The 13,238-nt window shown below is 40.3% G+C and overlaps 1 protein-coding gene across 1 annotated transcript in view; it reads left to right on the top strand.

The window, feature by feature from the left end:
- ROS1 (ROS proto-oncogene 1, receptor tyrosine kinase) overlaps positions 1-13,238 on the top strand; it is a 71,889-nt gene that overhangs the window by 41,277 nt on the left and 17,374 nt on the right. The window contains exons 31-40 of the mRNA XM_074150395.1: positions 3,116-3,292; positions 4,305-4,479; positions 4,949-5,066; positions 7,114-7,301; positions 7,802-7,891; positions 8,584-8,719; positions 9,136-9,298; positions 9,574-9,638; positions 12,312-12,441; positions 12,876-12,973. Of these exons, the coding sequence (XP_074006496.1) occupies positions 3,116-3,292; positions 4,305-4,479; positions 4,949-5,066; positions 7,114-7,301; positions 7,802-7,891; positions 8,584-8,719; positions 9,136-9,298; positions 9,574-9,638; positions 12,312-12,441; positions 12,876-12,973 (1,340 nt within the window). The remainder of the gene's footprint in view (positions 1-3,115; positions 3,293-4,304; positions 4,480-4,948; positions 5,067-7,113; positions 7,302-7,801; positions 7,892-8,583; positions 8,720-9,135; positions 9,299-9,573; positions 9,639-12,311; positions 12,442-12,875; positions 12,974-13,238) is intronic.

Here is a 13,238-nt window from a genome sequence, read left to right as displayed (position 1 = left end):
CATAGGTGTTATGGTTTGAGAGAACCCATAACAATCTATTGTCGTTAGACAATTATTCTATCACCTGATGACCCCTCCCCACCCGGAAAGGGGAATTGGGGAACACAAAGAAACACGAGGGTTGAAATATAAATAAATTTAATAGACTAAGACTAAATAATTAACAATAATACTAAAGAACCAGTATTAATCCCGATACTGATATAAGATATACAGGAATTATACTCAGCCAATTCTATCAGCAGGAAGCTGTGCACTCCCAGCAGTGGACAGCAAATGTCGGACACTGGGAGCGCAATGGCTTCAGGAGGAAGGGAAGGCCTCAGGGTTCCAGCACCGAGGCAAGGAGTTGTCTGGACCGCCGCCATCAGGGAGAGAGCCATGCAGCAAACTTTTCTAATTTATATTGAATCTGATGTTTATGGTATGAAATAATCCTGTTGGCCAGCCTGGGTCAAATGCCCAGGCCTTGCTCCTCCTTGTCCCTGCACCTGGCAAGGCTCGAAAACACTAACCTTGAATCCCACAGAGCCTGGCTGGCTATAATGTAAATATTTTCACAAATTCAGACACTAGAGTCTTCTAAAAGTGCAATTTTCCCCAGCATTAGAAGAAAAGTTAGTCCTGTGTCTCTCAACCCAGGACAATAGGTTGTTCAGATTAAATCCTTAGAACTGAGATACTTGGGGAGCACATCACAGTTCTCAAGAGCAAATGGGAGTTTCTGCTGCAGTCCTGTTGCTACTGTCCTGATATTTCAGGCAACGTGCTAAGAGAGGGTCAAGCGATGGGTAACTTCTGTTCTCAAAAGCGAACACCTGGAACAGTGACCTGCTTGTGAAAGAGGTGTAGTGCAATAAACACGGTTATGTGGGTGCAAATGGATCATGGCCAAAAGATAGAGAATTTTCTCAGGAAGACAACATATCTGAAACTTTCATAAAGGGAAAACTGCTATCTGTTATACCAAGAGCAGGCTCAGCCATTTTGCCAATCGCTGCTTTTCCTTTAATAAATAACTTTTCATTCAGCAAAAAAAAAAATTAATAATTTTTTCTTAGTCCACTAAAACAAAGAGGATCTCGTATGTCCGTAGAGATATAGGTGATGGCTCAATTAATACTTGACTGATTCTGTCTTGCAGTAGTCACATTTTAAATAAAAGTACGTTATAAAATATGAATGCAAAGTTTACAAGACTAATGTATAAATGTTGACCCTTGAACAAATGCAGAGGAATAACAATGACTTAAAAATGCAAGTAGGGGTTTAGTTATTTGGTGGCCTTTGAAGACAATTTCTGTAGACAAGAATATTGAAGGGTGGTTGTAAACCCTCTGATTTTAGATTTCATTGAAATATGATGCTGTCAGTGCAATCAAAGTAGTTTCTTCCACTGTCCAGGCAAGTCATATACAGAGGAGGACAGGAAATGTGCCAGCCCAGGCTAGCTAGCAGAAGTGCAGAATGGGATATCCATCTATCAGCTGCTACAGTTCACGTGGACTCCCTCATCAGCATCCCATGAAAACTTTAGTGGCTTTTGTAGTTATGCTGGGCCATGAATTGTGAGAACCGAGGGGCAGACAGAGCAGCCCCCCTGCCACCCTGCTGTCAGACTCAGGCAGCAAGGCTTTTTGGACAGCCAGGAGAGGGGAGCACCACCCTGAAGTAATGGCAGTCTTACACACCTGGGTACATATGTCATTGCTGTAAGAATGAGCAGAAAAGAATAATTTAACATGGAGATAAAATCAAGAAAGTGGAGGAACCAAAGGAATTCAAAGGAGCAAGGACTAAAAAGGCTTTTTGGGAAGACTCCGTTAGTATGCTGAAGAGGAAGACAAAAGGAAGAACAGGTTGCAGTATCTACTAATTATTTTTGTTGAGTTTTTAGGAACAGGAGACCTGTGACTAGCTATTTAACACAACTGCATGAAGCCAATGATATCACAACAGTTGAGGAGAAGGAAAGATCAGGTTAAAGAATATATATAGAGATTATAAGTATTTCAGTCAGCAGCATCTGATGGCCTTAAACTACACAGGGAGGTGGTTAAAACCAGTCTGTGAATGTTCATGATTATCTTTGGTAACTTTGGAAGACAGGAAATCCCATAGAACTAGCTAAAAAAAAAGGTCACACAGCTTAAAAAAGGCAATTATAGACCAATTTGTGTAACTTCAGTACCTGACATTATTTACATTATTTTAAGGACATATACAGTTTTACTAGGACTATATTAGGACATATATAAGTATTGACAGGACTATATTAGGACAAAATGGTAAACAGCTGGTATACAAGCTTCTAGAGAGGATAACAGAGGAATAAAAATGTCCAATATGGATTCATAAGAACAAAACATACTGCTTCTCTCTTTAGAGATGAAGGGTCAAAAGGAAAACAATAAATTATATATCTGGACAGCATGGCTATCCCCAGAATGACATCTTCAAAAGCAACCAAGCAAACATGTCTGCAGAATGCACACTGGGTGCATCACAAATACAGTCAGAGAGTGGTTTTCACAGTTCATGCATGGGCTGGGAGAACATTCAGCTGATGGCTGGAGGGAGTCTGTTCTGGCCTTAATTTGATTTTGTGCTTTTGTTAATGATTTGGATGGTATAATGGGAAATACATATGTACACATATACCTATGCTTCTATATGTATGTATGTAAGTATGCATACCCAAACACGGGTTATATTTGATTGTGTATTAGTGGAAGGCAGTGTGCTAAGGCACCTCCTCACCTTGTGTTTTTCTGATTCTAAAACATTGCCCAGTGTGTGATGTGACATCTGCATGTCTGTGTAAGAGCTTGTGGCATTTCAGTAAGGTCTAGAAAGAGATGAGTTTTGGTAGAAAGATTAAACGAGAAACTAAGAAGAGTCTCTGACAAAGGGGACTCTAGACTGTGAACTTCCAGCCTGAAGATGTGTAATATTGCAGCTGTGAGGCTCAAAATGTTTCTATACCTATATCTATATTGCCTGAATATTGTCTTGTTTGAAAATAACTAGTCTTCCAAACACTTGAAGTTGCTAAAGCCACTTTTTAGCTGGTCTGGTACAGTACAGTAGTACAGTTCATCCATTTCCTTACTAGGTTTTTGCTTTTCATCCCAACGAGAACTGGTTTTCCGAAAGTGTCCCTGTTACTGCAAAAACTTTTGAGACTCCACCTGCACCTGTTAACATAGTTCCCAGAAATACCAGTTTCCAGCTAGAATGGAGAGCTCCTCTGCACGTGAACGAAACCAGCTTCTGGTTTGAGCTGCGTAAGGTAAAAATACCCCTTAGTTTTTTTTCCAGATCAGAACAAATTTAACCCACTCTGTCCTGGTGAGCAGGACATGGTAGCAAGATGTATATGAAGAGTCTCAGTGGTTAATTTGAGCATGGTGACATCAGTCTTAGTGGCTCAGAAGGGGCAGGATGGAGGCAGTGTTTGCCAGGAACAAGGGGCAGTGCAGCTGCAGCATTTAATACCCTATAGTGCCAAAGGACATCCTGGATGACCCCGCCAGAATTCCTCCTGGGTCTCCTGTTTCAGTAGAGTCCCCTCCCTCCTTCCTCACTGCCCTCCCCCAACTTGGCTGGTAGCTACAAATCCTATGTCTGCTCTGCACAAGAAAGAGTAGAAAAGGTTTTTTAGCATTAAATATCAGCTAAAACCTGGTATATGAATTTTATTTTCCTGTGATAGAGGTTAGGAGAAAATGCCGGAGGAAAAAAGGGCTCTGGTACTGCAGACTGTAGAAGTGAGCATTGCAGTGACAGCAGCATGGACGGGAGATTCAGATTTTAATATCTGGACCACTGGACACAGAAAAATATGCTAAACTGGATCCTTTAGATTCCCTAATATAGATAATTGGATTCATTAGGCCTCTGCTAGACATTTTCCATCTGCACTAAAACACATATCATAGCACAATTCTACTAAACTGTTTCCTTTCAATTGCATCATGGTGAGCTGAACTTATGGGCATGTCACAGTGATCCAGAAATACAAGCTGCACAGAGATAAGCAAGGCGAAGGCTCCTTTTGGCTTTCCAAAGTGGTCACTTAATCTATTGTCCTTTATGGCTGCCAAGACCTGTAGGTCTCCTGAAAACAAAGAAAAAAACTAGGTTTTGTGTCCTTGGTCTCTAAGAGGACAAAGCCCTGTGACTGAAGTCTCTCCCCTATGATATTAAAAGGTGGCAAAGTAGTTAATCCACCCAGGAATAGAACTGTGACACACTTTCAGCAGGGCAAGAAAGTTGACCGTGGTGATATTTTATTTTTCTAGTGGCAAACAGAAAGTGACTGGTTTTCTCCTGCAAGCACTACCTGCACAGCAGATCTTATTTACACATGCAATCTCACAGGAACTCTTCCTTCAACCAGCTACTTTGTAAGAGTAACAGTAGTTTATGTTACAGGAGTGAAAAGCACTTCCTCTTCAACAAGCTTTAAAAGTACAGGTAAGCACTTAATGTAGGATAACAAGATTTTAAGGCTATTTTCAGGACATGAATATTTAAACACAGTATTTTGTAAAATTTATACTAAGACCCAGTAGTCATGTGTGTTTGAAAAATAAATAACACAGTACCATATCTGCAAAAGTAATAGGGGGAAAGAAATGAGGGTCACTTCCAAATGGAGGAGAGGAAAAGAGTGAGGGGAAACTGGAATGAAATACCTATGTGCATGTGAACTCACAGCTAATGGTTGTGAAAGGCTGCATGGGAATGAAAATATTGAAATCTGTCCACCACAAAGAGAAGGCCAAAGATTCATTCTCCGTGGGGACTATTGAGGTAGATCCTCCATCCTTTTGTATGCCTAAACACCCATGTGCACATCTAAATTTTCCTCTGTGCCTGTTAGCCCTTTGTCTCTCTATAAACACATTTTAAGGGTTCTGTTTCTTCCCCTGTTTGGCCTAAGCTGGTGTTCCCGGTAAGCCAGGAGTTCCAAAAAGAGCAGAAGGCACTAAAAACTCTGTACAATGGGAAAAAGCTGATGACAATGGAAGCAACCTGACCTACTACATCTTAGAAAGCAGGTAAGCTACGCATGCAGGCACTCTTCCCATAGGGAGCAGCCCAGAATGAATCCGGGTGTGCAGGGGCTTTCCATTTGGCTCTGATGGGAAGAGTGAAATATCAATGATGCAAATGGCCTTTCTTATGGGATCTCTTTCTTGAGTAAACTAAGTATCCATCACCTCCAGAAACTCTTGGAAAACTTAGAAGAAAATATACACTAAAACCATTTCCAGACCAACCCTGAAATACAGGGATATATTTGGATATATGTTAGTGAATTAGAAGAAGACTTTCAAATCTCAAGCATTTACTATGTATTTTTGGCTAAAATATATGTAGAAATATCTTAGTGTTCAGAGGACTTATGGAAAGGCATTACAAAGTTGCCAGAAAAAAATCATGAAGTATTCCCATCAACATGGAATGACTAGATACTTTTTAAAGTCCTCTGTCATTAAATGCAGATTGCCTGGACTCTACATGTCATGCTCATTAGGCATCTACAGAATGTCAATTCACACTTATTCCTGCACTGGCATTGGAAGGGCTGAATGGACAGGTCAGAGTATATTGCTGTGGGCAGGTGACTTTGAAACTTCCCTTTTTTCACCATGACTCTGGAGGGGTCTGTTTAAGGCAGTCAGTGTTTAAGGCTTAATTAATGCATTAGTTAAAACAGGGTCCATCTTCTGAGATATTCCTATGACATTGTTTCAAACCAGGAGTGATGGAGGGAAGCAATTTTAATATTTTACTATTAATTCTTTTTCCTCAGTTAACTCTGTGCTTATGAGAGCTGCAAGACTGAGAGCGCTGTGGAGCCAAGCATGGTTTACCTATATAAGTTTTCACCCAGACATATTTTCCTGGTGCTGTAAGCTTCCTCCATACAGTTCTGTGAGTGTACAGCAGCACTGACCTGCATGCTATGAGACCACAATAATTTTGATATGCCAACAGCCAGTTTGTACCTGACTTGCTGTGGATCAGTAAAGAAAGGACAGTCCCTTGGTCTGTGTCGGAGTTGTGCTTTAGGTGCTGTGTTCCCCAGGCTCCAGTTTCTTAGTCATCTCTGGAATCATAAGGCATCACTGAGATGCTTTTTTTTTTAGGTTTAATAAAACAAGCTTTTCTCCTGCAGATTGAATGTGCACATACTGATGTTTTAAACTGAATTTCACTTTGAGCCTCATGGTCCTTTTACACCAGGTAGAAAAATGTTAGGTTAGTTGCACAGTGTACTAGAAAATATTTGCCTAGCCCTTTGAAATAATCCCTGTTTTTCGTACAGCTCTGGTAGGGATGTGTACACACCAAGGACATCTAGTTTTCTCATGTCTTTCTGGTTTGGAAGTGTTTGACCTTTTTTCTGCATTAAAGCACGTTGGGAGAGTGATTGACATGTTCATGAAGGTCATTTCACATGAAATATTGCAGTCCTGTGTGACATGATATTTCAGATACGGCCTTTCAAGTTTAAATACATGGTCTTTTGGTTGGTGAATAATCAGGTCTGAATTTATTGTGAGCAATCAATCTCAGTCCAATGGGGAAAGGAAGAAATATATCCAGCAGCCAGTAGATACTATGGGAAACTGGCTAGCTTCAGAATTGTGTCTTCACTGCCAATGACCTGCTTCCTGTTTAGCTTGTGAAACCTGATGCACAAGAGCCACTGAATTACTCGGGGTCCAGGAAAGCAAAAACCTCTAATAGGACATAATTTTTTTTTTTTTTTGAAAGCTAACTAAGAATGTTTTGAAATCTTGGCTGTGAGGTGTACACTGAAACAGGTGAAAGAGTGCTGGAGCTTCTTACGCCTAAAACATTCTAACATTTCATTTCCAATGCCAAGCTAAAGATGTGTGATTCCTAGCATTGATGAAATGGCATGGTACAACTTACTGCTCCGTAGCCAAAACTCTATGACCAGATTGAGCTTTCATGCCAGCAGAGAGATGTTGTGAAGGCCATGGAACTGAAGCAAAGAACAGGGGAGGAATCAATAAATAGCCCTCACTGCATTAATGACATACCTGTGCTACTTTGCTCTGCCCATTGCAGGAAACAGTCTGACACCACCAGCAAAATGAAGTCCTTGTGGAAGGTGGTTTACAATGGCTCCTGTGCCAGTATCTGCACATGGAAGGCCAAGAACTTAGAAGGAACTTTCCAATTTAGAGCAGCAGCTGCAAATGGGCTGGGCCTTGGTGAATACAGTGACGTGAGCAAGGATATCATTTTGGGTGAAGGTGTGTCTGTACTTTCTTACACCATTAATCAATTTTTTTATTCAGAATGATTATGTTGATTTCTAAAAATTTGCTTCTGCTCGTTTATATCAATTTGTCTCTGTGGGCCTGCAGTCTGCGTTATGGAATAATTCTTGAAATAAGGGCAAGCTCTCATGCTGGGTAAGGATGTGAGAATTACTTCTTGCCTTCAGCCAGAATATTAGACCTACACTCGGTGGTTGTTTTTGAAAATCCCACTTTGAGTGGTCAAACAATTTGACATTTTCTCTTTCAGTATACACAGTAGGTCATCCCCACAGGAATGGCCTAGGCCTGGAGGAGGAGGATTAGTTCAACCAAATGTTGACATCTACGTATAGCCTACAAGAGAGCTTTGTGCAGAGGAAGACTTTTGCACAGCAGGCAGCTCAAGGGTTCTCTCAGGTTTGCTCAGCTCCATAGGATTGATATGTTTTGTATGTACAGTCATTAACCAATTTTCCCCTCCCATTTAACAGATACTATGATCTCCCCAGACACCATCATTGCCATTGCTGTTGTGATTGGAGTTGTTCTGGGCTTGACTGTGGCCATGTTATTTGGTTTTGGTATGTGGCTGAGTTTTTGCATATCCTTTGTTCACCAGGCCTCAGTAAAAGGCAGTTCAGATGGTGGGAGATAATGGGCTTCCAGGTTTAGGGAAATGTTGAACAATCCCCAAGGTGGGAGCTGGGAATAATTTGTGTGTTCTCGTTCCTTGAGCACCTAGAGAGGGCTGATTATGTTTTCAGTATCGAGGACAGAATAGCAGTTCACTCCATCCTCGGGCATTTTTTGCTGTTGATTCCCTGGACAGAGAGTACAGGAATGCTGAAGGAACACTGATATGTCTGCGTAACCTTAAAAAACTTGTCCCTTATAATTCTCAAGCTGGGTACTGCATTTATTCACCAATGGGTCTCATTTTTTTCCTCTTAAGCTTCGTTCCTGAAGAAAGGATGTAGAGATTAACCTGAGATTTATCTGTCCACATGTGATGGTCCTGCCCTGTCACTCATCCTCTCCCTGGGGTATAGCAGCAGCCCGTTGGGCTTGGGTCTTGCCACTTACAGAAGTAGATGCTTGACTGATTTCTCAGCTCAAGGAGCAGTTGTCTGTGTTTTGGGAGAAAAAGATGGAAATATCTTGCTTACTTGAGCTGCTGGGGGGTCATGTTGAACAGAATAACAAAAAAACTGTAGCCTTGCACGCTGGGATGTTCTCAGAGTGAAATATCTGACAGTCTGCTTTTCTGTTCCAGGATGGCACCAAAGATGGAAATCCAGAAAACAAGCCTTACCTGGACAGATAGTGTTTATCAAGGAAGATAAAGAATTAGCTCAACTCAGGGGGGCGGCTGAGGCAGTGGGACTAGCCAATGCCTGTTATGCTGTAAGGTACGTACTTGGAGCAAATGTATTTTCAGGAAAAAAAAGCATCTAAGAGGGCTTCCCTGGGCTGGTTTTCATCAGTTTATTCATCCCTGACACCTCAAGATGGAGTTAAGGGCTGCATCTGCACTGCAGGGCAGGTTTGCTCTGAAGAACCCACTGCCATGTTGGCTCCCCACTGTGTACCTTGGCCTGAGTTGCCCCGAGCCCACCCACTTGGCTCACATTGCCAAGAAATACAAGTGCATGGGAAAGGAAGACCTGGTGTTTTCCAATAGCTTCCAAATCACCCAGGCTTCACATGAGCTCCCCTTACACGTATCTCAAGAGACAAATATTACCAGATTCATTTGAAGAATAATTTTAATAACATTTCAAACATTTTTAAGTATTAACAAGTGACTAGTATTGCTGTTTTGTAGCACTCTTCCTTCTCAAGCAGAGATTGAATCATTGCCAGCTTTTCCTCGGGACAAACTGAACTTACACAAATTGTTAGGAAGTGGAGCATTTGGGGAGGTGTATGAAGGGACTGCAGTAGATATCCTGGCAGATGGAAGTGGAGAATCCAAAGTAGCAGTCAAGGTAATCACAGCTGTGCATTTCTCTGGCAACAGAATGGGATGGGCAGAGAGATTTGGCTCAGAGGTTATACCACAGAAACAGGTGTTGACAGATTTTGGTATTTCCTTGCAGTATTTCTTGCAAGTCACTTAAAGCTAGCCTATCTCCTTGTAATGATTGCTGGAAAATACTGTGTATTTAAGGCTATGTTTATGTGTGATTGCTTTGCTTAAGCACTACATGATAACGGTGGTCATGACCTAAGTCTTATTACACTTTTGCTTTCTGTTGAATAGACTTTGAAGAAGGGTGCGACAGACCACGAGAAGAGTGAATTCTTGAAGGAGGCACACTTAATGAGGTAGGGACAGTGTTGCCACTGAGGACCTTTTGAAGGCATTGTCACTTGAGGGTGGTGGCCTTCGACAGGAATGAAAGCAGGACTTTCCTCTAAACAAGCTGTATCAACTGTATCATTTTTGGTGTGTTTTCCTGTTTCTGCTAAAAAAAATTAAATCACTAGTGATGAATTTTATGAAAATAAAGCTATAAAACTGACTAGCAAAATTTAAGATATAGATTGCAAATTCAGTATGCTCATATCATGGATTTATTGAGGTTTGGACAGACGTATTTCAGTGTATCTGCTCCCCTAGAACTAAGTAAGTTGCTAAAGGCAATTGGGCAACATTTGGCTAATCCCTTTTTATCATAATAAACTTATCAAAACAAGTTGATGCCTTGAAGTTTCAATTTACTGTGGAAATTGTATTTTTAAAATGTGCATACTTACCACTAGAGGCTGCCACATACCTCTTCTATTGAGGTAAACTTAAAAAAATAATGCATCTGTCACCAGTGCAAGAATTCCACATAGAAATGTCTGCATGTCAGCTAGAAATCTGGTTTTCCAGAGTCTCCACAGAGAAAGGTAGAAGCTGAGCTGAAGTTTTCCACTGGGAACATAAGGCTGAGACTACAGTTTAGTTTTCAGACAAACTTCTGCACTTCTCTGACTTCTATTTCATGAGTGCAGAATTAGAAGCATCTTTTGAAAAACGAAGGATTTTATATCCTGTACAGAAAACATAGTGTTAATAAATTTGAAACTGGTTTTCACAGCATTCTTTTCATCTTTACATATTTTTAAAAGTGTCTTGCATTTCTTTGACTTTTTTCCACACACTGTACATTGAATAAAGTAAAAGGCTTGTGAAAACCAAAATGAAACCATATCATTTAAGTGTAAATTCATAACAAAGAATAAGTGCTGTGTGTAAACTTTCTACAATCTATCTTCAGTCTACATGGCAGTCATAAACAAAATTAAGGTCTTTTTTCTGTGTGGTATGGAAATTATATGTACCCATAGTTAAAGTCTGAAGCTTCCCTAATTCTGCTTCCTTTTTCCAGCTAATAGTCCCAAACTAGAAATCCTGGAAAATATAGTTAGAAATTATTGCATTTTAATGTCAACACTAATGTGGGCCCATATGTACACCAATACAATGAGACATAGAAATGAAGATAATATAAAAGTTTAAATATTATATATTCCCAGTAGTCATTTAATAATAAAAAGAATTGGTATGTTTTATATGCTTTAAATCTTCCAATTTTTTAATGTGAAAAAAGAGTGATTCAGTTCTCATGGAGGGCTTAATGATTTTTCTTGATGTTCATCTGTAAGCTCTCATAAGTGAAATGAAGTATAAAAAGAGAACATAAGTGGACCTGATTGTTTACAAACTTTGATGTTAGATATTTAAATGCAGCTGTTCTTTTGCTTGCCTTTTTGGATGTTTATTAAAATTTGGATTGTAGTGTTATGCGTACTGTCTCAGTTAAGCAAGGGCTATTTGTTTCTTCTATTATTGCTATGCAGCAATGGGAAAATAGAGTTACCTGTATTTCAAACAGTCATTTGCTGGTGGTTATTGGTGAGTCATTTGTGTACAAATATATATACAGCAAATTCTTGGGTGTATCCCATCGCTTGGGAAGTAAGGAATGACAGCTCAGGGGAGAAAGAGCTGTCTGAGCTGCAAGGAAAGTGCCAGGTGCTGCGTCCTCTCTTTTTGTTCTTGAGAGTTTGTCTGGGTGAGAGGTATGTGCTGGGGGTCTGGGGGAACTGTCAAGCTCAAAATCACACTTTTTGCTAAAGAGTTTTTGCCCACACCTAAGATTACGTGAACTGAAAGACGTTAGAAGGAAAATGTCCTTCTGTTTTATTTGTTTGTTTATAATGGTGCATTTGACAGCAGCACTTTGGACACGGCCAGTTTCCTCAATAGAGTCGTTCCTTTGACTGCTGGTGGAAATCCTTTCACACAGCAATGAGAGGGAAAAGCATTTTATACCACAAGATATGTGATTGTAAAAACATGGGCACTGACAGAGGCAATAAATATTTTTCATTCTTTGAAAAGTGCTAGATCTGAGAGTGCTGATTGCTCTGTGGTAATCCCTATCCTTTTGGACACACACAGGCGATAACTAGCATATCTGCAAGTATTCCTTGCGTGTATTTTGTTTCTCTTGAAAACACACTGTGAGAAACAGTTCTCCTCTGGATTGTGAAAATAATATGTTGCACTTTGTGCTTTTGACTTTCTCTGTGCATTTCTCTGAATTAGCAGTTCTACTGTGAATACAGTAGTAAAAGTGCTCTATTAAAATAATATAGATACCTTTAATGTACAGGTGTCAATGTATGTTGTTCCTAGATGAGATTGCCATTTGGTTACCTTTCTTTGTTTCCTGGAAATATGATGAAGTGTGCTTTTCATACGGGTGCATGCATTAGAGTGCCCATCAAAGTACAGTGTAAGCCTGTGTTTTGAAAGGGTGTCCCTGAACTCTCCCTATGACTGAGCAAATCCAGGCACTGTGAGTTACTAATTCATGTTGTTGGTAGAGGCAGGATTGTAAAGGCCAAACTGCTCGTTCATTGCTTGCAGCTTAATGCACTTTATTAGCTATCAACCAGTTGGATTTCTCATATGTAATCTTACAGTCGTTTCCTTCTCTTTAGTAAATTTGATCACCCTCACATTCTGAAGTTACTTGGTGTGTGCCTGTTAAATGAACCTCAGTACCTTATACTGGAGCTGATGGAAGGAGGGGATCTTCTTAGCTATTTACGAGGAGCCAGAAAGCAAAAGGTAAAGACCGCAACACATATTTTTAACCTGTAACAACCCACAGTTTCTCAGTTTTTCCTTTTCTCTAAGGCCATGCTGATGTCCGGCTGTTTCTGTACCTGCAAGGTCTGACCTGGCTTCTCCCTAACACCCTGGGACCTCAATGTTGAGTGCTGACCTTGCATTAGGAGTTGCTGTGAGGAAGACTGCATGTCATTAGACCACTAAGCAAAATTGTGTTTTCATCTGCTTTGCAGTGCAGTGATTTGGCAGTTTACCCTGCCGGTAATTAGCATTCATTCTATTGATATACAGAGATTTTGCACCTGTGCTTTGCATGTTTTGAAAAAATCTATACATTTCAAATGAGGAAAAAATACCATCTTTGCACAGGGAGGTTGTCAGTCGGAGTTTGTAAAGCTGGAATACATGGCTAACCTCTTTGTTTCTTGTAGCTCCAGAGTCCCTTACTGACAGTGACTGACCTCTTGGATATATGTTTGGATATTTGCAAAGGCTGTGTCTATTTAGAGAAAATGCATTTTATACACAGGTACAGAACTTATTTCCTTATTCTTCCAAGGTTTACCTGCAATATTGAGACCAATTACCTTACCTGGGAAAAAATGCCTGGAAAGATGTCACAATGTAACAGGGAAGGTGGGAACACTGGAGTGAATTTTGATGTCATGCTTTTCTGCTGAAAGTCACCTACAGTTCTCTCACAAAATGGTGGGCTAATCTAAGATCTGAATCCAGGACTCATTGCATCCTAGGACAGAAACATATCCTGTGCAACAAACAGAAGGGCAAATGGA

Source organism: Numenius arquata, chromosome 7 (genome assembly GCF_964106895.1).
Source record: "Numenius arquata chromosome 7, bNumArq3.hap1.1, whole genome shotgun sequence".
NCBI classification, from domain to species: Eukaryota; Metazoa; Chordata; class Aves; order Charadriiformes; family Scolopacidae; genus Numenius; species Numenius arquata.
This window is presented reverse-complemented; position numbering and strand designations above follow the sequence as displayed.